At 41.6% G+C, this 27,566-nt stretch overlaps 1 protein-coding gene across 1 annotated transcript in view; it reads left to right on the top strand.

The window, feature by feature from the left end:
• Positions 1-27,566, top strand: part of AVL9 (AVL9 cell migration associated) — a 68,001-nt gene that overhangs the window by 14,639 nt on the left and 25,796 nt on the right. Inside the window, exons 2-7 of the mRNA XM_075062582.1 lie at positions 8,790-8,910; positions 17,215-17,300; positions 22,827-22,898; positions 24,265-24,354; positions 25,811-25,877; positions 26,916-26,956. Of these exons, the coding sequence (XP_074918683.1) occupies positions 8,790-8,910; positions 17,215-17,300; positions 22,827-22,898; positions 24,265-24,354; positions 25,811-25,877; positions 26,916-26,956 (477 nt within the window). The remainder of the gene's footprint in view (positions 1-8,789; positions 8,911-17,214; positions 17,301-22,826; positions 22,899-24,264; positions 24,355-25,810; positions 25,878-26,915; positions 26,957-27,566) is intronic.

Raw genomic sequence — 27,566 nt, forward strand, 5'->3', positions numbered from 1 at the left:
GCCTCCTAGACCCTGGGTGGGGGAGCCCCTGACTGCCCCCAAGACCCTTTGCCCCATATCCAACCCATCAGCCCTGGCCCGGCGTGGCACCCTTTGACACGCTGCTCTGAGCAGCGTGTTGAGCTTTACTGTGTTGTATGTGAACCCGTGTTATATCGGGTCGCGTTGTATTGGGGTAGAGGTGTATTAATAAACATCTTACCTTTATTTTTCTTGTAACCATTTCTGTCTTTTTATGCCTTATTACTTGTACTCACTTAAAGTCTATCTCTTTGTAGTTAATAAACTTGTTTCTTTTTTTTTTTAATCTAATCCAGTATGTTCAGGTTGAAGTGCCTGTGTAACTCCATTTGGGATAACAAGTTGTGTGCATATTATTCCCTTAAGGGAATAACAGATTTAACATATTATCACTGTACAGGGGAGGGATGGACAGTACAGGACATACGTTTCTGGGGGAAAATCTGATACTGGGAGTGGGCTGTGGTCGCCCTGGTAATCTTTAAAGCTGGTAAGAACCCAGGTGTGGCTGGCTGGCTGCAGCACACACAGACATAGCTGGAAATGACTTGCATGCTGGAGGCTGTTTGTGAGCAGTATAGGTTGGAGGCTACAGCTGCAAGGCATTGTAAAGGGCACCCCAGGTTACAGGGCAGGGGTGACACAGCTACTCATTGGTCTGGATGGTAACCTGGTATGACATAAGGAGGTCAGCTGGCAAATCTCCTTGCTGCTCTTCTGCATTATGCCTTCCCATAGGAATCACATACCATCTCCTAGCTCTGGCAACTCTCACCTTCCAACCTCACTCCCAGACAGCTCTCACAAGCTCATTTCCTGACACATTCAGGCAACTCTGAGTCACATGCTCTTTTGCTTTCTAGGACCCAGCTGCCCTCTTAAGTCCAGTGGGGGTCAACTGATGAGTCACGGGTGCACTGTTAAGGCCAGTGTCACCCTGTGACTTTCTTTCCTCATTTTATTAGTTGGCTTCGGATTCTTCAACATTGGTTCTTTTAATTTCTTCGCTTTAAGAAGTTTTCAATAATTATCCTTTCTTGAATTTCATTGCCAAACAGCATCTCTATTTGGCATGTCATTATATAATTTCAGTTTGGAATGATATTCTGACACAAGATGACCAACTGGTGCTAATGTGTTACATTTACTCTCTCAAAACTTAAATGTATGATGCTTGATTAAAAGACGTGTGTGTGTGTGAGAGAGAGAGAGAAAGAGAGAGAGAGATTGTGAGTTTACTGCTGATGAAAGGTATCAGGTTGGCAGTCTGAGAAACTAAGCCACAGGACAGGTACAGCTTATGTAGTAGCAGTGAATGATTCCCCCCCCCCCCCACTGTCCCACTAATGTATTCTTGTGGAGAGATGACCTTTAGGGTGAGAAGATACCTATCTCCATGCCTCTGTGCTGGGCTTGCCAATAAGATGGACAAATTAAAATCAATCATAGTGCAGTTTTGGTGAGGTGAAAACCTATCAACTAGGAACTGGACTGAGACCACTAAACTTCCTTCACCTCAGACCCTGAAGTCTAGGTGACTATTAAGCTGGGCTGGATTCAAATCAGTGACTTAGAGAAGAAAATAAGATATTTTAGAGCTTGCCTCTCTCCGTCCCTTCCCTCTCCTCTCTCCTCATTTTTGTTTGTTCTTAAATGTCTAGTCTGCACCTTAGAAATTTACCAAATCTGCATATTGAGTTTGGAGCCTATATGAATGAACATGGTAGGAGGAGGGCATAAGGAGCATTGCCCCAGTTCTTGTGTCCTCCACACGGTGCTCAGGAATTAACTTCTGCAGGCTGAGAGTAGGGCCACAGCTTCCCCTGTTTGTGTGAGCCAGCATAGCTGGCCAGGGGCAGGTAGGTATGGGAGAAAGCATTGAACAGAAGCTGCATTCCCTGGAGCACCAGGAGATGATGTGCCTCCCGAGGGGGACAGTACTGCTTGGAATTCTCCCTGGGGCATTTTCTGTGAACTACAATCAAGACCTTGGTGTTCCACTCTGGGATATGGTGTTCAAATCCCAATCCCCTGCTTTAGGATTGCGCATTCATCCTCTAAGAGTTTTGCAAGGTAGCCTTTTAACACCCTTACTCCGTCCCCTCCCAAGCTAAACGTGACTTTCTGGAAAGGCAGCCTTTCTTAGCTGGTAAGAAAGTGACAGGTCTGACTAGTCTTTTTAAGGAGTAGTGTGCAGGGAAAGGATCCTGAAGGACTCTTCCATTTCATTTAGTTTTTTTTAACGAGTACTCTTTATGAAAGCAAAATGTAATTGAGAAATAGCAAAGAATATCCAAAACACCTAATGAGAACATTTCTGAAGTCAAATATGAAAGTTTTGTTTGTAGGGTTTTGGGTTGGGTGTTTAAGAATATTTTAATTTAATTTATTTTCACTAGCTACAGTATCTGAATGTTATATTAATTTAGGAAGTCAAATTTTTGAGGCAGACTCTAATGGACAAGTTGTAAATATCTATAGCAGGACAAGTGGTGGCACTGTAACATATCTAAGTAGCTGTCCTATTTATAGTTTTGATGATGCAGAGTGGGGCATAATGGTAAAAGGGATCCAGAGAAGATTATCAGCTGCTTTTAAAGTCTGAAAGGGAAACCAAAAGGAGTCTAAAGGGAGTGCAAAGTCAAATTTATTATCTATTAACATGAAGGGAAAACTTTAATTTGATATTGTCTATATGTACCTATCTAATAGAGTTAAATGGTATTTGTGTTGTAGGTGTGTCATTGTTTTGTCTGTCAATTGTTTGAAGTTATAAACATTGATTCTGTGATTTGTTTGCCAATACAATAAGAGGGAAGTATTAAAATAAAGCAAGAATTGTGCCCAAAGTGTTTATAGACACTAATGTTACCTGCGGCTTGTTTTTTCACTCTATTACATATAACAGTTTCAGCAAGTGCTTCAGATGAAATCTTTAGGGGGTCTGTTTTTTCTTTATCCTACTACACAAGAACTAGCATATCAAGAAGAAAAAATAATTTCCTTTAAAATTTCTCATTACAACAAAGCTTAGAAATGCTGCCTTGCATTCTGACTTGGACTGATCTACAATGGGATGGTCCCTCTAAACAGGAATAAAATGAGTCTTTTGTGCAGAGGTTCTTTTCTTGACTTGAACTGTTTATCCTAGCTGTTGAGGCAAGAAAAAAAATTCAAAAGAACTTTTCCCAAATTAGAACAGGTTCACCTCATACAAATTAGAGTGATGGAACTTTGAGTGACTTGCAAAACCTTCTTCTTATATAATTTATAAAATGAAACTGTAGTTCTAAGTGTTAATTAGAGATTCTGGGTGAAAGCTAGAGCCACTGAATTCAATGGCAAACTCCCATTGGTTTCAGTGGGCCCAAGATTTCTCCCTCTATATTCTTAGGTGGGATTTTCAAAAATGCCTAAGGGTGCATCCCCAACAGGAAGAAAGGTGTTTTACAAAACAATTGTAATATATGCATAGAAGGTATTTGCCTCATTATATCTTTTTGTCGTTGCTGCTCCTCATGATTAACTGGCTTTATGAAAATTCTTTAATCTTCAGTTTCCTTGATTATCAGTGAATTAGTAATTGACATATGTTGTCAACTACTAATTCATTTGTAAATAAGGAAACTGAGGATGGGGTTTGTATAATATGCACTTAGGCGTGTACAAAATCAATTAAATACAAATTATGGAGTTAAATATGCATTGTGCTCCTGTCAACACGGTCCAGTCATCAATTTAACTACTTGTCTAATGTCACACAGGAGTTTTGTGGTAGAAGTAGGAATAGAATCTAATTTTTCTGGGGTAGCATTCAACTATGAGACCATCCTTTCTGTTCCTGCAGTTCCTAGCCTCATTCACTACACACCTTCCGCCTTCTGTAACAAATGAGGCAGGGATTCTATGCGCACTAGCCTCCTTTACTACAGAACTCTCATTTATCCCCAGAGCAGGTCCATCGAGGACACTGAATGAGGCATGGGTTCCTGTGATCATGTAACTAAAGACTGTCACAATCTGCCACATCTGGGAGCTGAATTAAGGGGTGTCGAGGAGATCACAGGCTCCCGGCTCGTAATTCTGGTGCCTGGTCCCAGACCAAAACTGAGCAGCTGTTACATGGAAAAATCCCCATATGCCCCCATAGCCCTGAGCTGGAGCTTACTCAGTCTTTCTGTGGGAATGGCACATGCGGAGTCTGGTCACATATGGACACTGTGAAAGGCTTGAGAATGCTCAGCATGGGCAGAATCTTCAGAGATCTAAGAAATTTCTCCTGAGCATGTGCAAACTGCAATTTTTCATGGGTTTATAATTTAGCCAAATTTGGGCAGATTTTCATGGGGATGGCAAAGTGTACTTCCCTGGCACAAAAACCAGCTTCCTTCTCCAAAGCATAAAGGAGCTAAAGAAAAGATCACCAGGTCAAAGAAAAGGTGGTGTGTTTTTTTTAAACCTTTGTATTTTCCTTACCCTCATTCTTGGAAATGGCTGAAATTTTCTACCCCATGTTCCCCCCCCCCGACCCCCCCCAAATATTTATATATATTCACACACATATCCCTCAGGCAGACATCTGGGATGAAAAATTCCAGCCCAAATAGATATATTTTGGCGAGCTGAATATAAGCAACTGAAAATAGTCTCATGTTGGGCAGTCTTATTAATAGGCCGTGCTACCAGCCCTGTGTATAGTTAAACTACTAAAAATATTTTTTTTAAATTATAATTGATACGTACATGGATTTTAAACTTCTGTTATGTAATTGTTAAATGGCACTGAAATCAAAATATCAAATAACAGATATTAAGGTGTGTCTTCAGATATTTAATAATCACTATGTACACATGAAGTTCTTTTGCATACCAATACCTATTTGAAATTTTACTCCAGTGACACATAGGCACCCAAAAAGTCACAGGTAGAATTTTAGACAGTCCAACTTTGTTTTTAAATTATCCATTTGTCCAGTTTTCTCTTTCTCTCCTTTTTATTATGTCAGTAGTGTTTGAGAGTATTCCATTATATAATTTACAATCAAACAATATAGTTTTAAAGTTCTTCAGTTTGTTTTGAAATTAATAAGTCTATCACTTATAATCTAGCAGAGATACTGACTTCCATATCCTTATTATAGTATTTTCCTTGTGAGGAACAATGCTGTACAAACATTTGTGTATTAAAATTTATTTTTTGCATTTTCTATTTCCAAGGTTATATCATGAAGGCGAATGACCATACTCCTCATTCTAGTAATATTTTTGTTAACAGTTATTATTTGCAGCCAGGAGGTCTGAATTTTGGAACAGAATCAAATTATACATTCTAAATCCCTTTCTGCGTTGTAACTGCTCCAGCACTCTTTATGATGCTGTAATTTCATGGTCTATAACTTGGAAGATATATAATACAATATGAATTTTTACTGACAATCTATCAAATCGCAGACGTTTGCTACTTCATGGATACTTTGTCTCATTCTATTATTCCTCTTTCATTTGGAAGCCAAATGCTTCTTCCATTTATCTTGATTGCTGAGTTTGAACAAAACAAGCGTTTGTATTTTCAGTGGAAAGAAATTTTAAGTAGAATCCTGGAATGCAGTTGTTTTTAAATGAGTTGTTTTCTGTTATGTCTTCCCCCCCCCCCCCCTCTCCTTCTCTCATGTACTTTGTGAGAAGATTGTAGCGTTAAGTGCAGGGTGGCTGTAGTCACAGGAAGCTTTGATTTCTCTCTAGCATGGCCTGTAGCTCTTCCTGCATATGACGGTGTGAAATACAGTATGACTCAGGAATAAGCAAATTTGAAACCAACACTGCTGGTTGGTTGGTTGGTTGTTTTTTCCCATATAGATGTGTCACACAACAGTATCTGGAGTAAAGGTGACATACCAGGATTCCTGTTTTATTTTCTTACTGATTTCTCCTATTCTTGATTTCCCTTCAGCCCCTCCCACACCAGTGTTATTATTGGGGGTTTAAATTTGATTGTCCATATACTATTGAAATTATTTCCTACATGATTTCTTTTGCATGTTCTTCTATGGAAGTTTACAATGTCTGAAAAATACTTTTAGAAGTTTGACAACTAATTGATCTTCAGTTGAACATCTAACAGAAATTATTTTTTCTCCCTTAATAACCTCTGCTCTTTTTACTGATAAATGAAGATTTGGCTAGAGCTCGCTCTCCCTCATTGCAACAAGTTGATTTAACTATTACATTTAACAATTTTTGTGGGATTTTTTTAATTGGCAATATTAGATAGTACCCATAATGTCAGTGACTCTGTAAAGCAGAACCTCCATCTCACTCACTTTTTCAGTGATTGGTTGATTAGTCTGCACTACTTTTACTTTTGTAGTGTCTTGCATTTTAAGGGTCATCCTTTCTCTTTCATCGCTGACAAATTGATTTGTGCACTTGAATTGAAAACATCTCCTTCCTTCCACCCTCAAAATCATATAGTAGGTGTAGATTTTCCACTGCAGAAAACAAGATGCTCTGTTCATTCTTTTACATTCTATTTTAACTGTAACCAGTCAGGCAGAAGACCTAGGTGTCACAGAACAGCTTAATGAAAATATCTACTTGATGTATAGAGGTGATCAATAAAAAGTTAGGCTGCATTAAGAATGGGATAGAAAGTACTGACTATATTATAATGCTATTATATAACTAAATGCTATGTTTTTTCCCTATTGAATGTACTCTGCTCAATTTTAGTCAACCCTTCTCTAGAAATACATGCCAAAAATATAGAAGGGGTCTAAAGGTGGGCAATGAATGATTAGCTGTATATCGAGACTTCATGTGAAAAGAGATTGAGAAGATTAGGATTCTTAACTAGAAAGATGATGAATAGGGGATATGATTGAGGTATTCAGAATAATGAATGAGATACTGAGGGTGAATCAAATGTTCTCATTTATCTCTTCTCACAGTATAAGAACAAAAGGACTTCAAATGAAATTGAAAAACAACACTTTTAAAACTGATAAAGATAAATACTCTTAGCACACAACTAACCCATGGAACTTATTGCACCAAGAGATTACCGAAGACAAGGTCTTAATAAGATTCAAAATAGTACTTAGTTATAAATATAGATATAGTAGAACCTCAGAGTTACAAACTGACCAGTCAACTACACACCTCATTTGGAATGGGAAGTATGCAATCAGGCAGCACCAGAGACGACCCCCCGCCCCCCCCCAAAAAAAGGCCAGTACAGTACACAAGTAACTGTACTGTACTAAACCGAAACTACTAAAAATAAAGGGAAAGCAGGTGTGACGTTCACTCTATATGATTTCATGAAATATGCTAATGAGCGATAATAATGTAATGGATATACTTCATGCAAAAGGTCTCTTGTAAGAATATCATGCAAAGCTTATAATCTGCTGAATGTAGTCTCTAATTGTATAATGTATCACTCTTGTATCTGAACTAGAAATATGAAATAAGACTCTAATGTCCTATATAGTTATGCAAAGGTGGGCTATTAATGTGGTTTTGAATCCTGATGGCTCCCATTAATCAAGACAATTGACTGTAGATGGCTCTGTTTTACATGCAAGTCTTCCTGTTATGTGTGGTGCCGCAAGTGGGTAGTAAAGTCTTACAGTGATGTGATCATGTCACCTGAACTGGAATCCATCTTTAACCTGCTGCTTTTCCATTTAAAGGGGGTGGTGGGACGCAAAGAGACAGACAAAAGATTCCTGCCTTGTGCCAAAGAGATATAATGAATGGAACAGAACAAAGGGAGCCATCATGAGAAATCCCCTAGCTACCACCTGAGCTGGAACAGGGCTGTACCAGGGGAAAGGATTGTGCCCAGACTAGGAAGGCATCAGTCTGTTTAAAGAAACTTATTGAAACATCTCTGAGGGTGAGATTATAATCTGTATTCAGTTTTATTACTGTACTAGGCTTAGACTTGGTGTTTTATTTGCTTGGAGTTCACTTGTTCTGTCTGTATTACTTGGAACGACTTAAATCCTACTTTCTGTATTTAATAATCACTTTTTACTTATTAATTAACCCAGAGTATGTATTATAACCTGGGGGGCGAAACAGCTGTGCATATTCTCTCTATCACTGTTATAGAGGGTAAACAATTTATGAGTTTACCTGAAATAGCTTTAAACGGGTAAAATGGATTTATTTGGGGTTTGGACCCCATTGGGAGTTGGGCACTGATGTTAAAGACAGGAACACTTCTTAAGCTGCTTTCAGTTAAGTCTGCAGCTTTGGGGCACGTGGTTCAGACCCTGGGTCTGTGTTGGAGCAGATTGGCATGTCTGGCTCAACAGACGGGGCTGGCGTCCCAAGTTGGCAGGGAAAGCAGGGGCTGAAGTAGCCTTGGCACATCAGTTGGCAGCCCCCCAGAGGTTTCTGTGATCCAGTCCATCACAGCAGGATTTTTCTTCTGCGTAGTAAAGGTTCAGAGCTGTATTAAATCAATGTTCAGTTGTAAACTTTTGAAAGAACAACATTTTGTTCAGAGTCACAAACAACCCCATTCCTGTAACTTTGAGGTTTTACTGTAGTGAAATCATCCACAAGTAGATGGTATAAAGGATGTAGACCCTCATGCAGGTTGTCCACAAGGGAATTTCTTGCACCTTAAACTGAAGCACTTGGTTCTAGCTTCCAGTGGAGACAGAATTCTAGACTTGAGGCACCACTGGACTGATCTGGTGTGGCAGTTTCTATGTATTTCTGTTTTTGGTAACATGATCTTTTTTTTTCTTCAGGTTGAATTCTCCTATCCTCCCCTCATCCCAGGAGAAGGACATGACAGCCACAGTTTACCAGAAGAATGGAAATACTTGCCTTTCCTTGCCTTGCCAGATGGAGCTCACAACTATCAAGAAGGTAAGAAAGCAAACATGAGATTACAGCATCTGAGTGAGGATCTGTGGCAGTAGCTGAAGACTGGGTCCTCCTGTGTGCTTCTATCAGGGAGGGAAAGAGTCTTGACTCTTGAACTATTAATTAACCAGACTTCTGACTACTTGAATTCTATTAATCTTTATTTTGCAGTTTAGTCCACAGCTGCAGAAATGGATTTTACAGAAATGGAATCTGTAAAAAGAAGCAACTTTAAAATACTTGCGCTTTCAAACTGAACCTTGATCATGAGAATGCAGCAGCAGGAAATCTTCACTCGGTACAGGGGGTTCCTTTAAAGGGTACAACATCACTTGCCTATGGTTATAAAATAAAATAACCCACACTCCCCAAAACCTTCATTAAGGAAATCTGGTCCATAAAATATTTTTGGAGGTGGGAGAAAAAGTATTCAAAAGTGTGTGAACAAAGCAATCTGTTTTTGCTTAAATAGATCTGTGGTTCTCAAAATGTGTTCTACAGATCCTTGATGGTCTGCAGAAATCATATAGTGAGAACCAACCAATGAAAGGGCAGGAGGACTTGCTATGAAGAGTAGTGGCCTTCAGAATGAAAAGATGGGACTTAGCCAAGGCATAGCAGTCTATAGGTAAATATGTCTATAGATAGTTTTGCTCTGTCTATAGACGGAAAAATGAAATATTTTACTTCAGAATTTTCTCTTAATCTTGCTTTAATCTGCCTCCTCAAGACGACCAGCTTTCTGAGAAACCACGGATCAGTTTGCACAAGTCCTGTTGTCTGGAAGTTGCAGTTTCAAATTCTGAATCGGTATCAAAATAGCACTATGGGCGCTGGAGAAAAAGGGATCACTTTAAAATGAACACTTGAAAATGTTTTACTTTGGCAAATAATGCCAAAGGGTCCTATAACTGAAAGATTAGAGGAAAAATATTTTTCCTCATTCCAGATTTTTTCTTTGTGCATTTGTGACAGTACTTTTTATGTACTGTGGTGCCTCTCATTATGTACTGTGGTGCCACATACAGTCAATTTGTCTGTTTCTTCTTCGAGTGCTCCTTCATGTCAATTCTAATCAGGTGCGCACGCGCCACTTGCACAACAGCGAGAAGATTTTTCCCCAGCAGTATCCATAGAGTCGGCCTGGGTGTCCCCTGAAGTTATGCCTTCATGGTGCCCCATAAAGGGCCCTGCTGACCTGATCCCACCTCAGTGCCTTCTTACCACCGGAGACAGCTAGCAGGAACTTCCCTCACTCTTGCTTTTGCAAGTGCCTTGAGCAGTGTTCCATTGTCAGTTGGTGGGGAGGGATAGCTCAGTGGTTTGAGCATTGGCCTGCGAAACCCAGGGTTCTGAGTTTAATCCTTGACGGGGCCATTTAGGGATCTGGGGCAAAATCAGTACTTGGTCCTGCTAGTGAAGGCAGGGGACTAGACTCAATGACCTTTCAAGGTCCCTTCCAGTTCTATGAGACAGGTATATCTCCATATATTATATTATTATTATATAGTTAGATTATTTGTTAATAGTGTTAGTAGTTTCTCTAAGTTTCCGTTGCCAGGGTCTCTCCCTCCCCCCCGTTTCGTTCCTCAACACTGAGGCATGCCTCGATCTCTGGGATTCAAATCGTGTGAAGTCTGTAGGAAAGTGATGCCAAAGAGTGACCCGCACACTTCTTGTTTGAAGGGCCTCGGCGAGAGTTGCCAAAATGACAAGTGCTGCATTTGCAAGGGATTTCAGCCGAGAACTCTTAAGGATTGCGAGCAGAGACTCAGAATTCTCCTCATGGAGGCAGCACTCTGTCTGCAGTCCAACCCTGGACTGGTGGAGCCCATGCCGAGCACCACCGCCTCCGTGCGCAGCGCACTGGTGCCAAGAGCGCACGAGCCAGCGCCAAGAAAGGCAGCTAAGAACTCCCGGCACCAACACGGCGCTGAATATAAGACTTCTGGTAGGTGCTGATATTAGTCCCTAGTGCCCCAGAAGAAAAGGAAGCAGGAGAGGGGACGCTGTCCCCCTCCTAAGCCTAAGGAGCCAGTGGCAGGGAGGCCTCAGCCCATCCAGCCTTCTTTGGGCCCGGTGCCTCCTAGGGGCTTGTCGATTCCTGCCCTGCAAGAGGTCCAGTTGAGTCTGGCCCACAACCGTTCTCCAGACTGTCATGGCCGGGACATTTAATTCCCCTCCACTACAGAGACTTTTGAGGTGGCGTAGGCCCTTATTTGCCTGACAGCACCATCTTCTCCAAGGAGGGACGAGGCACTGGTGATAACTCGGCCTCCTATCCTATCTAGGGGCAAGCTGGCCATGTCGTCGCACCGCTCCCCATCTCCGCTGCACCGCTCCCCAATGCTGACCACCCATGTGGGGGGAACGGCACCAATCTCCAGAGGCCCGGCACCACTCCTTGGCACCACCCAGTACTGCTCCTCAGTGGTCTTCCTTTTCAGAGATCTCAGAGTCTGAGGCGGAGTCCTAGTGCTCAAATAGGTCCAGCAGCAGGAGGTCTAGCTCCTCCAGTGCTCTGGCCACTGCAGTGGCAACCACCAGGTCAGTGACCTTTTAGGCCCAGAGAGTCCAATCATCAAGCCCAGGTCAGAGCCAGGCTTCAAGATCCAGGTCAGCGTTGGTCATGTCAGCATCCTTCGCTCCCTTAGAGCAGCTGGCACCTGAGACTATGCTGATACCTCTGCCTGCTGCTAAGTACTCAGTGCTGGCGACCATCCTGGTGCTGGCCTCGTGGTACCAACCACAGCACCAGCGATAGAGCAACCTAACAAACAGCACAACCCTCTTGGTGCCGAGGGCAGTGACCAAGGCCACGTCCCAGTGCTATCGTCCTTGTCCTCTGCAGATGAGGCCATTGCGGGCACTTCAACAACTCCGGCCTTGGAGGATAACAGGATCCTGCAACAATTGTTGCGTAGGGTGACCCAGACTCATCAAGTCCATAAATGAAACCACAAAAAGTTTGTGGCATACTCTGGTTTCTTTGCCCCCTACAGATAAGAGAAATGAGAGATGCTTTTTCAAAGGGATTCGAGCATTTCTATTCTTATCCTCTACCCGACTCTTTGGTGGATGCTGCAAACCAAAGGGAGCGTCATGGGTTTCAGGGACCCTTCCCTAAAAATCAGGAGGCAAAAGTGAACTTTTTTGGGAGGAAAGTCTACTCCACCAGTAGTTGACAGCTCTGCATTTCAAACCAGCAGGCCATCATTAGTAGCTACTCCTTTAACACCTGTGGAGCGATGGTCAAGTTTGATGAGCTATTACCACCAGACTCCCACTCTGAATTTAATGCTGTGGTAGAGGAAGGAAAATTCATTTCTAAGGCCTCCTTGCAGTTGGCTCTTGACGATGCCATCATGGTCACCGGAACCATGGCTACCAGGGTAACCATGAGAAGATCCTCTTGGCTTCAGATCTCATGAAGTCCAACAGACCGTTCAAGGTCTACCCTTTGAGGGTCATGCCCTATTCTTGGAAAAGACAAACAGGAAACTGCACAGTTTAAAAGACTCGAGGGCCATCCTCAAGTCCCTGGGCATACACTCCCCACCCCACTACACAGCGCAAGCACTTCAGGCTGCAGCCTTCTCTGCGGTTTTACCAGAAAAACAGACAGGATAGTTCCTGGAGGAGAAATGGGGCAGCAGAAAGAGGCTGCACCCGTCCTCAGGCCAGGGTTCTGGCCAACCAAGCCACCTTTTAGCCCTAAACCGGCCTTTTGAAGGTGTGGTCGAGGATGGCACACCAGAACAAGAACTGGATCTACCCCACCTCACCTTTTCGTCCCAACTCTCCCCTTTCTACCATGCATGGTCCTGTATCACTTTTGACCACTGGGTGATCCGCGTGGTAGAGAGGGGATACTCCATCCAATTCTGTGCCCGCCCCCCATCACTCCCCTTCCCTGCACCCCTTCAGGGACCCCTCTCACGAGCAACTCCTTATACAGGAGGGGCACTCACTCCTTTTGCTAGGGGCAGTGGAAGAGGTTCCTCAGGAGCAGAAGGGCAAGGGTTTCTATTCCCGATATTTCCTAATACCGAAAGCCAAAGGCCGGCTGAGGCCTGCGAGAACTAGACCTGCGAGAACTCAACAAGTTCATGAAGAAGCTCAAGTTCCGCATAGTCTCCTTGGCCTCCATCAGCTCTTCTTTGGATCCAGGAGGCTGGTATGCCACCCTTAACCTGAAGGATGCGTAATTTCACATAGCAATAATTCTGTCCCACAGAAAATACCTCAGGTTTGTGGTGAACAACACTCAGTACCAGTTCAGAGTCCTTCCATTCGGCCTGTCAGTGGCACCTCAAGTGTTCACCAAGTGCCTGGCAGTCGTGGCTGCAATTCTGCGCAGGTGGCAGGTACAGGTGTTCTAGTACCTCGATGACTGACTCATCAAGGGCCGCTCCAGGTCTCAAAGGGAGGCACAAGTCGACTTCATAAGAATGACATTTGATGAACTGGGCCTCCTTCTGAACTAGGGGAAATCAAAGTTGTCCCCGGTTCAGAGGATAGAGTTTATAGGGGCAGTACTGGACTCGACACAAGCCAGAGCATACCTCCCGAAAGCAAGGTTTTGGTCGCTTGGCGACATCGTACAAGGTCTCAGGCAGTTCCCCACCACCACAGAAAGGAATTGCCTGAAACTTCTGGGATGCATGGCGACTTGTATCTGCGTAGTACAGCATGCCAGACTCAGACTTCAACCTCTTCAGTCGTGGCTAGCGTTAGTGTATCGGCCAGCCTGGGACATTTTGGACAGGATCATAACCCTTTCTCGCCTGGTACTCGACTCTCTCCTGTGGTGGCTTGACCAATAGGTAGTATGTGCAGGGGTCCCCTTCACCAGCCCCCAGCCATCCCTCTTGCTAGTGTTGGATGTGCCAGCCTTGGGCTGGGGAGTACAACTGGAAGACCTCAGGACACAAGGCCTCTGGTCTCAGGTGGAACTCGCTGTCCAGATCAGTGTAAGAGAGCTGAGAGCGGTGCACCTCGCGTGACACTTTGAGCCCATTTGACAGGGAGATGTATATCAGCTATGACAGACAACACCATGGTGATATTTTATATCAACAAATGAGGGGAGGGGGGAATGCTTCTCTCCCCTGTGCTGTGGGACTTCTGTGTAGACCATTCGATAAATCTGCAAGCATCGCACCTCCCTGGAATACAAAATAAGTTTGCGGACTATCTCAGCAGGTCGTTCCACGGCCACTAGTGTTCCCTTTGCCCCAGTCTTCCATCAGTGGGGTTTTCCCCAGATAGACCTGTTCGCCACATGACGCAACAGGAAGTGCCAGTAGTTGTGCTCCCTTCTGAATCACAGCCCGGGTTCCATCGCGGTCGCATTCCGCCTCCCCATGGGGAGGCTATCTTCTCTATGTGTTTCCACATATCCCTCTCATTCACAAGGTGTTCCTCAAGATATGGAGGGAACAAGCTTCGGTGATACTGATAGCCCCAGCCAGGCCCGCCAGCACTGGTACACATCACTCCTGGAAATGTCCGTGGAAGCTCCAGTCACCTTGCTGCTCTTCCCAGACTTACTAACTCAGGATCACTGTCTGCTTCAGCACCCAACACCTATGGAAGCTCCGTACTGAACTCGAAGGAGCTCTCTTGCTCAGACCTGGTTAGACAAGTCCTCCTTGGCAGTAGAAAGCTCTCCACCAGGGCTACCTACCTTGCTGTGCTGACCAGATTGAAAATCTCTTCTACTTGGCATCATTCATCCCTGACACTCACCTCTGTGCCACTTATATTAGACTATTTTCTCCATCTCAAGCATCAGGGGCTGTCCAGGTCATTAATAAGTGTTCACTTGGCCACCGTCTCTGCCTTCCATCCAGGCTCAGATCAACCGTTTCCTCAAAGGTCTCAACAGGTTATATACGGAAGTCAGGCAGCTGGTCCCAGCCTGATCATTTCCAGACTGACGGCACTGCCTTTTGCACCGCTAGCGGCACGCTTCCTGCTCTACCTCTTGTACAAGGTGGTATTTCGAGTGGCAATAACCTCAGCCAGGAGTGTGTTTGAGCTCAAGTCCCTAACATGAGCGCCTCCTTACACCATGTTCTATAAGGACAAGGTTCAGCTCAGGCCACAGCTTTCTTCGCGAAGGTTGTCTCCCAGTTTTCACATCACCCAGGATATCTTCCTCCAGTGTTCTGTCCCAAGCCGCATTCGAGCGGCAGGAAACAGAGGCTTCACTCTTTGGATGTCTGCAGAGTGCTTGCCTTTTATATTGAAAGAACATAACCATTTCAGAAGTCCATTCAACTGTTTGTGGCTGTGACGGAAAGAAGGGTCTTCTAGTCTCTTCCCAACGAATTTCCTTGTGGATCACATCCTGCATTTGACAGTGCTATAACCTGGAATGGGTGCCAGCCCCTCCAATCACTGCACACTCCACCAGGGAACAGGCTTCTTCAGCAGCTTTCCTGGCTCAGGTTCCTACCCAGGAAATATGCAGGGCAGCAAAGTGGTCCTCCATACACACTTTTGCCACACATTATGCAATTACCCAGCAGGCCAGAGATGACGCAGTCTTTGGTAGAGCTGTGCTCCAGTAGGTGGACAACTCTGGCCCCGCCTCCTGAACTTGGGCTTGTGATTCACCTGATTGGAATTGACATGAGCAAACACTTGAAGAAGAATAAACAATTACTCACCTTCTTGTAACTGTTGTTCTTTGAGATGTGTTGTTCATGTCCATTCCAATACCCTCCCTCCTACCCCTCTGTCGGAGTACCTGTCAAGAAGGAACTGAGGTGGGGTTGGGTTGGCAAGGCCCTATATTGGGCACCATGAAGTTGCAGCTCCAGCGGGCGTCCAGATACTGCTAGGGGGAAAATCTTCCAGCTGTCATGCACATGGTGTGCCTACACCTGATTGGAATGGACATGAATAACAGATCTTGAAGAACAAAACTTACGAGAAGTTGAGTAACCGTATTCCCTCTGCACAGCAACAGGGGAGAAGAAAACTTTTAAAAATAAGAAGCGGTAAAATCACAAAAATACTCTGATACTACTTTTAATTAGGGTTTTGTTATGTTTCTAATTCAAATTGCATCTGACTCTCTAAGTTTTAGAGGTATTTCATCTGGAATTGGTGGCAAAAGTATAGGAGTTGTATCAAAAGAATTTCTTTGCATCAGTAAAAGGCGACTCCTTGACTCTGTGTTGGTCCTGACTTTTTCATTTCTGTATAATTAAATATCAAATGATCTACAGAGTGCATTCTAAAGCAGGGAGTAGGACCAGGTGAGTGAAGTTGTTTCTATATTGGCTCAGTGCCACAGCCCTATGCATGAAAGCTAAATAGTTGACTTTCTGTCATTTCATTACCACAGCAACAGGTCATTAATGCATATTTTGAAGTAAAAGATATTGCTGCAAAGTTAGCATAGCAACAAAGCAACTAAACCTGTTGGGTGTATATCCTTGGGTTTTATGGCCAGAAACACACTAATGATTTAAGTTGGAATTACCAAATGTATTTCAAAATGAGATTACCGTAAATTTACTATAACATATTGACCCTGGTTTTCCTGTGCAGGTTTTGAGTAATTTACAGTGTAGGGGTTACTAGTGTCCAGTGAAATGGGGAATTAGGCTACTTGTTTATTGGCTTGGAGAGACATTTATTAAAAATTCTGCTAAACCCCTACCCAATCTCTTTAGAATGCAGTGAAATCTGTAAAAGGGACTGACCGTTTTTAGTACCTAACTCCTTTTCTCAAGAGACTACTCCATATTTTTAAGTAGAGTTCTGTTTCATTTTATTATTATAAAGTCAGTAATCAATTTTGGTCACTCTCAAGACAGGATTCCCTTCATAGTGAAATGTTGTGAACTGCGAAACAGAATTCTTCTAATGAGTGCTTTGCCTTTGCTATATCTATAAATTAGCAATTAACAGTTAGTGGCAGTAATGTATCTATCCGTTTGCATAATTATTAAACACTGTCTAGCTTTGAAGTAAACCCTACAGCTTTAATGAAAAGCTCTTTTTTTTTAATCCCCTTTGTCATGTCATAGCATAAATATTGCTTATTTGGCACCTTTGCACAGAGAGAAAGTGAGTTGTTTACTAGTTACTGGAACAGTTTGGTCACAGATTTAGACAAAAAGAGTTCAGTTCTACTTACAAAAGGGTAGAGCTTGTAGAAAGTGCAGTTCCTTCAGTAAGGCTTTTGTAAATGAGAGTAATGTTGAAAAAGATGACTACAGAACTGAAATTTCAAAATGTTGATGTATTGTTCTGTTGGTCGCTGAAACTTTTTCTCTCTTTTCTTAGATACTGTGTTTTTCCACTTGCCACCAAGATGTGGAGATCGAACCACAATATATGGTGTCTCGTGCTATAGGCAGATTGAAGCCAAGGTAATTTATAGTTGCATATATGCAAGAGTAAAATTGTAGGTTTGATACAGAAATGAATGGGTGAAATTCTATGACCTGCATTATGCAAGAGATCAACCCTAAGTGATCAGAATGATCTCTCTGTCCTTAAAACCTATGAATCTGCAGAGCAGGCACCTTTAGAGCTGAAGAAGTCTCTCTTTTCTTTCACTACCAGGAACACTGTGGTTCATGTCAGTCGCCTTACACGTCCCATTATATGTTTTGGTTACAACAAATCTACCAGGCAAGAGCTCCCAGAAGCTGAAGTAAGCTGGAAGAATCTGTCAGGCTAGCTAAGAATTTATATTGCCAGAGAAGTGTAACTCATTGCTGAAAGCATGTTTAAATTATTCCAGTAACAGCCCTTAGAAGATCTTTGGGTACCTATTGCACAGACACACACATTTTTCCTTCATGTATCTCCTTTATTTCCAGAAAAGATATTGGTCTCCTTTGCAAAAAGTAAATTTTCAAGGTGGATCAAAATTATCTTTTGCAGTTTCCGTTAAATGTAGTTCTCTATTGTCCAGACCAGTTAGATTTTCAGGGAAGTATTTTTGGGCAGTAAGGGGGTCGTAGTGTGTGTTGTCCCACTCTTTGAGAAAATTGTCTTGTACTTGATCTGATACATGTGCAATGTGCCAAGATTTTAAAAAGTGAGGGGCACGATATAAATGTTTGTAGTTATAATTGCTCTCTAATGTTATTACACACTTATTTTAAAATACGTATAACAACCTTTCCAATGACATGCAACAATCCTGAATGTCTAACAGTTTTTAGAAGGCATTCTGGATAACTTTTATGTTCAGAAGTCTTAATTGACATGCTGTGCACTTTATTTATATTGTCCCCCAATCACATTTGGATTACTTTTAAAGTCTGTTTATTAATTCTTGTTTGAATGAACTTTACAATATTAAATGCATAATTGCAATTCTATTATTATTATTGTATTGACTCTGGTTTATTCAGTTTTTGTGCAATAGGCAATTATTGTGGTATCCTGTGGTTAAAGTCTCTCTGTATTTAACTGTACAGAACTTAGTTTTGTTATACTGTTGATTACAGTTTCTGCCGTTTACTAACCATTAAGAGGGTAAATAGATTTTAAATTGAACTGTTTTGGAACAAGTGGAATATAAAGCAATATGTGTTTTATGTAGCAACAACTTCAGCCTTCTGCCCAATCTGGCTTTTTGATAGATATGTGGGCTGTAATCCACATTCTTGCTATTTTGTACAACATAAGAGAATCATTTGGCTATATGATTTCTCCCTCTACCCTTTCTAGACCTGCTGATAAATGTTAGAACTATTTGTTCTAGCTGCGAGAGCGGCTGATTCCACAGGTGTTGCCACTTCCATTTACAGCTGACTAGAAGAAAATGCCAGAACATGAAACACTCTTTCCAGACAAAAGCTTTTCAACTGGTCCTTTGTATAGATATTGTGTCAGAGAAGGAGGAGGGAGAGGTGGTGGCCTTTTGCCTGTCAAATCACCCTGAGCTAAACATACCTGTTTCTTCCCCGTCCCATTGCCTTCTATTTATGCTGGTGCCTTTTAAATAGTCTTTAATACCAAAGACTCTGCATGTCATCTCGGTAATACTCTGCAAACTAGGCAAATGCAGTCTAGATAAAATTACTATAAAGTTGTTGCATAATTGGTTGAAAACTTTACGCTCAGAATACTTTTCAGTGGTTTTCACTGTCAAACTGAGAGGGCATATCTAGTGGAGCTCCATAGGGATCTGTTATGAGTCCAGTACTATTTAATATTTTCATTAATGACTTGGATAATGGAATGGAGACTCTGCTTATAAAATTTTCAGATGACACCAAGCTGGAAGGGGTGCAAGCACTTTGGAGGGCAGGATTAGAATTCAAAATGACTTTGATTAAATTGAAGAATCGATCTGAAATCAACAAGATAAAATTCAATAAAGGCAGATGCAAAGTATACATTTAGAAAGGAAAAAATCAAACGCACAACTATAAAATGGAGAATAAACTGGCTAGGAACTACTATTCCAGTAAAGAATCTGGGGTTATAGTGGATCACAAATAGAATATATGACAACATTGTGATGTAGCTGTGAAAAATGTCATTCTGGAGTGTATTAACAGGAGTGTCCTATGTGAGACATAGGAGATAATTGTTCCAATCTGCTCTGCACTGACGAGGCCAGGGCTGGAGTATTGTGTCCAGTTTTGGGTACCACATGCTAGGAAACGTGGACAAATTGGAGAGAGTCCAGAATAGAGCAACAAAAAATAAGATTTAAAAACCTGCCATGTATAAAGATTAAAACAACCTATGAGTGTTTAGTCTTGAGAAAAGAAGACTGAGAGGGACGATCTGATAACCGTCATCAAATATGTTAAGAGCTATTACAATGATCAATTGTTCTCCCTGTCCATTAGAGGTAGGACAAGAAGTAATAGGCTTAATCTGCAGCAAGGGAGATTTAGGTTAGATTTTAGAAAAAAACTTTCTAACTGTAAGGGTTACCAAAGGAGGCCGTGGAATCCCCATCTTTGGAGGATTTTAAGAACAAGTTTGACAAACACCTGTCAGAGGTTGTCTAGGTGTACTTAGTCTTGCCTCAGCATGGGGAGTGTGGGTAGACTAGATGGCTTCTTGAGGTCCCTTTCAGCGTAATGTTTCTGTGATTCTATTTGCAACTGCTGTCTGTGTAGTGAGTTAAGAACACAACTGTGACCAATTGTTCTGACTATTTGTAGTGTTGCAAAGCGTATTGCCTTAAGGTCTGATACTGCACCACTGAAGTCAATGGAAGTTTCAGTGACGGCAACGTGGCGAGGGCATAGACAACAATGAGTTAGGCTGAGTGGCATGCTAAGAATTCACAAAAAATGTTGTATTCTACAAGCATATGAAAGCCTTGCATGTAATTAATCTGTTCATGTTGGCTGTTGTCTTGTTTTGCTGGCAAGGCATGCAGTGCTCCAAGTTACATTATATTGCCTAGGCAACATTACTGTAGGCAGCTGACTTCCTGACCAGCTGTGCATTGGAAAAAGTAGTTCAGGCATGAAAGTGTAGAATTGAATTGTCTGTGATTGAACAGAGCTAGCAATGTCAACTCCTCATCAAGATGGAAAGTTTCGTGCCAAATTTGTTCACTAATTCATTTAGTGCAAGAGACTACAACAGAAACAGACATTATAAATAATAGAAGCCCAAACCAAAATTGCAATTAGTGATCTGAAACTGTGTTTCAGTGAAGCTGTGTACAAATGTGAATGGATCTGTGAGTGTGTGAAAACAAACTAGCTATACTACTGACCTTGTCTACTTTCCATCAATGAAAATAATGTATGGAATAAGGCAGGATATATTGACCTAAAGAACCATTATAAAGCTTGTGGTTGTCACTAGAAGCCAGCAACACCTAGCAGGCTGTATACAGTTACGAATATTTGGACAAGATTGCGCTGATCTTCAGTTAGATGAGCTATGGAGAAGTGCTGTGAGACAACACAATAAAAAGACTGTCAGAATCAGGCTCTTTACAAAGACTAATTTTGTGTTTTATTTAATCTCAGAGAACAAGAGATGGTGTTTTGTAGGGATAACTAAACAGATAACTCCCTGAATTGGGAGAATTATGTAGAAACCGTAGAATTAGTCAGGGAATTTGATCCTTTAATCAAGCAGCACTTGGGAACCATCTACTTTTATTTTCTGGAACATCGAACAATTCAAAATAATCTCATCAAAGTGGTAAGTAATATCCAACTTAATGGCATTGCCAAAGAAATTGAGGAAACACCATTTGTTGCTATTTTACTTTATGGAACATCAGTCCCAATAAGTCCAGCTTTTGACTGTACTGCATTATGTGACCAAGAATGGTGATATTGAACCCTTTGTTGCTCTTAATGATGTTAGTAACAAATTACAGCTGACCTTTGCCAGCATGTTGAGACTGTGTGCCAGAAGTTTAAATTTGTTGACAAAGTTTGTAGCTCAGACATATGGCAGTACAACAGTAATGGCAGGCGACATAGGTAGGCCTCAGAAATGTGTTCTTGAAAAGTTTCTCTGTGCACTTTTTGTTCATTGCTATGTCCGTGTTTTAAATCTTGTCCTCAGTTTTGCAGCAAACACTAGCAGACTGATTTTATTCAAAAAGGTAGAAGGAATATCTCTGTTTTTTCCCTCTCAGTCTTCAAAGGATTTAACTTCTTGGAAGCCTTGTTAAACAGAGACAGCTTTCTGTTTGTACCACAAGGTGGAATTTACATTCAGGGCTTGTACAAATTGTAAAATGAGCAGAAAAGCTCTGACTGAACTCTTCAAAAGTGTGGTGCAGAATCCAGTAGCTTGGGATGCTCAGTCTTTTCACTCAGCCATGGGTTTGCTGACTGTCGTTGATAATTTTCAGTTTGTGTTTCTCCTTTGCCTCTACAACATTATTTTTGAATTGACAGAAGTGATGTTTCATGTTCTTCAAACCAAGATCGTTGATATTGGGTTTTGCATTCAGCAGACTTCTGAGACGTTAGAGAAAATTAGTCGAAAGCAACGAATTTTTGATGAGTTTTGGAAAGAGGTGTTAGCGTTAGGTGCATGTGAACGTTGAAGGGAAAAAAGAGTAAGTGAAGGCCAAGCAACATATAAATGTCTCCTCTTTGAGGTTATTGACAATATCAGGGAATAGTTATTGTACAATTTGAAAGTGTAGAGAAACTTTAATTTGTACAATTGCTGAATCCAAAACAATTCAAGGAGTTCCAGACACATTTTCTGGTTGATGCTCTCGAATCTCTGGAAGAAGCATCTTATCCAAATATTTTTGACATTAGTAGATTGCATTCCAAACTGTGGACTGTGTACTGATGAAAACAGTGGCAAGAGAAAAGTGACTTGTATAGAACTATTCATGTGCTGGATTTACAAACCTGCTTCTCTAAAGTCAACAAACTGGCTACCTTAATTCTGATTATTCCCTACTCTGCAGCCACAGTGGAAAGATCTTTTTTTCAACTTTAAAGCGCATTTAGACATTTACACACATCACCCAGAGTGGCAAACACCTGTCCAGCTTGATTTCACTGACCATCGAAAAAGAACTGCTTAGGTACTTGTGCAGTTTACCAGATTTTTATGACTTTGTCACTGAGGAGTTTCTTACAAAAGATAGAAGAATGGATTTTTAATTTCAGTAGAAATGTTAGGTAATCGTGTATTAGTCTCAGGTTTCATTATATTTGGCTTACTAATATTTAGCAAAAAATGTATTTGGTTTATTAATCACAGTCTGTACATTAGAAAACATATTTTTTCTAATCTGTCATCTAAAAAGTTGTTGCATACCTTATTAAAAATATCATTTGCGTGCCACTGGGTAGGCCATTTCTCAAATAGCACATTCTGGGTTTTGTTTTGATCAGTGGTGATTTTCTGGTAACTAGCTTTAAAAATATTATTTAAAATACATACAATATTTTTACATACAATACTTTTTTCTGTAGGCACTGAAGGTGCGGCAAGCAGATGTCACCCGAGAAACGGTACAGAAAAGTGTCTGCGTTCTAAGTCAGCTGGTAAGAGAGCGACTAACAAAAACAAACTTTTTGAAACAATACACACGGAAAACTGGTTTGACAAATTTTTGTTTGGAAACTTTCATTATTTTAAATGTTCTTTGTTAGAAACACTTTAAAATGTAACAAAATGAGCACTGAAATCACAGCTGTGTTAGAAGGGCAAGGCACCCAAATTTTATTATAACTTCTTCAACTGGAGAGACAAGATGAGTGAGGTAATATCTCTTGTTGGACCAACTTCTGTTGGTGAGGGAGACAAACTTTTGAGCCACAAAGAGCTCTTCTTGAAGTTTGGGAAAAGTACTCCCAGCTTTTGCTGTGACACTAGAAGTTCCTTCTCCAGACCTGGAGAAGAGCTGTGTGTGGCTTGTCTCTATCACCAACACAAGTCAGTGCAATAAAAGATATTATCTCACCCACCTTGTCTCTCCAATATCCTGGGGCAAACAAGACTACAACTACATTGCATGGAAAAATGCATGTACTTTATCGTGAGTCTTGATATGATCTATTTGCATTTTTAATAATTGTTCCAAGAAGCCTATCAGTAATTGTATATTCCGTTCAGTGTATGTATCCATGCTAGCTTTAGTGTTACTATTATGGCTAAAAATAGTGAAACCATGATAGCACAGGTTTCAGTGCAGGCTGTACTAGCATCCTGGGAGCCCTGGGTATGTACTTACCTTGCTACCTATGCTGCTGTGTCTTCACTGCTAGCTAGATTTAAGATAGCATGGAATGCCAGCCCATGCTGCAAGCATACCTCCAATTGAAGTGTAGATATATCCGTGGTGATACACTATAAAATTACTAGTAAGTTATCAGATAATGAAAAACCTATCAATGGACAACTGTGAAATGAAGCTTTTTTTCTAGCGGTTAGTGTAGTATGTTATGTGGAATATGATGTGTCTTCAGAATATATTCTATGTAGCTCTGTTATCTGGGGGTCTACATTGCAATGCAGGTTGCTTTTTACAGTCAGACTATGCAACTACACTTTACAGGCAGACAAAAGAATTCTTTATTGAGAGATGAATTCAACTGCATGAGCAAGATGAAGCAGGAAAGTGCCCACTTATTCTATCCCAGCAACACTACGAGCAGGATATTGAGTGGTGATGATGATGCACTGCCAATGAAACACAAGATAAAATCGTTACCTAATTAAAATGCACAGTGAGGGCTTTTGTCTTTAAAAATTACACTTCCATCTAGTGGGGTATCTATCAGTGTTAGAACACAAGGACAGTTGTGGGGTATGGAGGAAGGACACTGGTACTGGAAATCAGCAACAAACATGCTTTTTTCATCTGCCTTTCATTCATGACATAACATGCCCATTTCTCTCTCTTACAAGCCTTTGTATGGATTACTTCAAGCAAAGCTACAGCTCATTACTCATGCCTATTTTGAAGAAAAAGACTTCTCACAAATTTCAATTCTTAAGGTAACCTTTCAATATATACTACTACAGTGTAATGCCTCTTGTGTATTGTAGTAATAGCCACCTGTCCCAGTACCTGGACTTTAGCGTCCAAACTCTGGTCCTGTCCCAAACCTGGACTTTTGCGTCCAAAATTTGGGGGCTTACCTGAAACTCCCCCAAGCTCACTACCAGCTTGGATATTCTCGCTGCCACCAATAACTTGGGGCGTCTAGATGGCCCCGAGTCAACCCCAACTTTCCCCCTGGGGACCCCAAGACCCAGAGCCCTGGGTTCTCTCTCTCTTCTCGCCAGTTACCCCCTTTCCTGGGTTAGCCGGTGCCAATATGCTATGCTTCACCACCCTTGAATACAACCGGAGAAGCATCTAGCCTTCGCCCCGAGGCTAGGTACGTACCTAGTCAGCTCACACAGAAATTCCCCCTCCCTTTGTCCTATAGCCAGTTCCGCCCCGGGGACAATAGGGAGAGAACCGAGTTGGGCTGGTCCCTCCCCCTCTGCCTCACTAGAAAAGAAACTTTACAACAGTTTAAAAGAAAACTTATAGAAAAAAGAAAGAAAATATAAAACAATAATCTTGCATTAAGAGAACTCAATACAGCTCTTGTTTATAAGAAAAATAAGAAGAAACGTCTGATGTTAAAAGATAGCCCAATGTAAACCCGTCCAACAAATTCCACATACATGTAAATACAACCAAAGCTCCTCTAGCCGAATTTGCTTTGGTTCTTTGTCTCACAGATGTTTAGGAGAAACTTGGAGATACGATGCAGTTAGGAGAAGATTGTTACTCAACAGCCGAGCAAACAACAAAGATCACAGCCATCACTCTTTCGTAAACACAAAGCTCCTCATAGCCGAAGCTTTGGGTTCCGTTTGTACTCACAGACTTTTGGTATAATATTTGAAATAAGATGGAGTTAGGAGGAAACCTTGTTTACTCACAGCCGAGAAAACAAAAAAGACCCCGAGTATACAAATTCCCGCCCCTGACTTTAAACAGTCCAGTTCTCTGATTGGCCCTCTGGTCAGGTGTTTGGTTACCCTTTCCAGGTAAAAGAAACTTAACCCTTACCTTACCTATCTATTTATGACATGTATGACCATAAATTTTAAGTTATAAACATTCTTTAATCAATGTATTCTTGTATGTATTGCATTTTCATAGGTGATACTTCTATTCAGCTATTTTAAATAATTACTTGAAATAATATATTTTCCTAATATGAATCTGAGAAAGAAACATATTTCTGATTAGTGAAATATCTAGGAACAATATCTTCAATGATACCCTTAAAGTAACAACCCAGTTATAAGCAAAAATGTTCTTTTGTCTGTCTGTCTCTTTGAAACAAATTATTTTATTTATTCTGGTCCCTTGGGTAGCTCTTTAGAACAGGTGTTACTCATCAGATGTGGTATTCATGTGCCATTAATATTTTTTATTTAACTTTTACAGGAACTTTATGAGCATATGAATAGCTCTTTGGGAGGAACTACACTGGAGGGGTCACAAGTTTATCTTGGTAAAGGATGTTTTAAAAAGCAATAATATATAATGTTATATCAGCCAAATCATTTCCTCTGAACTAGTTTATGTGCCTTAACATTTAGGACCACAGGTTTATGTGCCTGCATGGGACTTTATTATTTTCCCTCTCATTTATGGACTTAAATAATTTTCAGGTAAACTACTCTTTATCTATTTTTCCATAATGTGGATCTCATTTTAGGTTGTAATCCAGGATACTTCAGTCATGCCTCTTGATATGATATACATTTAGTGCAGTGTTTTCCAAACTTGGGACGCCGCTTGTGTAGGGAAAGTCTCTGGTGGGCCGGGCCGGTTTGTTTACCTGCTGCGTCCACAGGTCTGGCCGATCGCGGCTCCCACTGGCCGCGGTTCGCATCTCCAGGCCAATGGGAGCTGCTGGAAGCGGTTGGCCAGACCTGCGGACGTGGCAGGTAAACAAACCGACCCGGCCCACCAGGAGCTTTCACTACACATGTGGCGTCCCAAGTTTGGGAAACACTGATTTAGTGAGTGAGCTGTTCAGCTCCTTCTGAAAACTATGCTTTTTTGAACATTTTAATTGTGGGGGAAATTTTCAAGGGCATAAATGGTAGTTAGGAACCCAGTTCCTTTTGACTTCCAAAGGGAGTTGAACACCTCACTGCCCTGTATGCCTTGAAAGTCTCCCCCAACATCCTTTGCTCCACATACCATAGGAAGAATTGTGGTCTAGAAAGAGAACTAAAAGTCGTTGTTTAATCAAATGCTCCCATAGGGAAATGCTTTAACCAGCTGGCTTCAGTATGAAAGTAAATAGCCATCCTCTGGAATGCAGAGTGTCCATCTTACTTTCAACTCTCATGCTTAGAAGGAAGAGAAGGTGGTTTGAATTCTTTTAATGAAATCACCAGCATGTTTTCCATGAGAATGGGAAATCATCGTGTGTCACTTTAGCTTATGTGATTTGGTCAATAGAAAAATGGGGGACAGGAAGAAAGCAGTTGATACCCCTTGCAAAGCTTCACCAATGGATTTATTCTCAATCTTTTAGGTCTGTCTCCCCGAGATCTTGTCCTTCAGTTTAGACACAAGGTACGCTTTCTTCATGTGGCTAATAAAGTACAGCAGCATGCTTTTTTTACATGGTAAAAATGTAGGTTGCATAATGAGCAACTGACAGCTAAGCATGTGCACACATACACTTCATATTTTAAGGTCCAGACTCTCTGCTGTACCTAGGGGGTGCTGCTAAGGAGCTGGATACAGCCTCCTGGGATTTTTTTTGCCTCAGGTGCAGGTTGGTGCAACCTGAGGGTTGTTGTTTGAGGGACCATATACCCTCTGGAGATATGTTCCAGCCACTCACCCTTCCTGCCACCACACACTACCCATATTTCCTTGCCAGGAGTTGTGGGGAGGGAGATATAGCAACCTGCTCTGTTGGCCCTACCCTTGTTAGGGATTCCCTCTTTCCTCCCCTCGTTCCCCTACTAGAAGTGTCTCCAGTAGACAGGTTTCAAGTACTCGTCACTTCCTTTATTCATATATCACAAAAAAAATAACTCACCAAAAAAAACCCAACCACATACACCAAGGAGTAGGAGATGGTGGTGCCACTCCACTTAAACCTGTTATCTCAGTGGTTAGAGGACTTAATGTAGGATGTGGGTGACACAGGTTCAAATCCCCACTCTGCCTGGTA

This window comes from Chelonoidis abingdonii, chromosome 2 (assembly GCF_003597395.2).
Source record: "Chelonoidis abingdonii isolate Lonesome George chromosome 2, CheloAbing_2.0, whole genome shotgun sequence".
NCBI lineage: Eukaryota > Metazoa > Chordata > Testudines > Testudinidae > Chelonoidis > Chelonoidis abingdonii.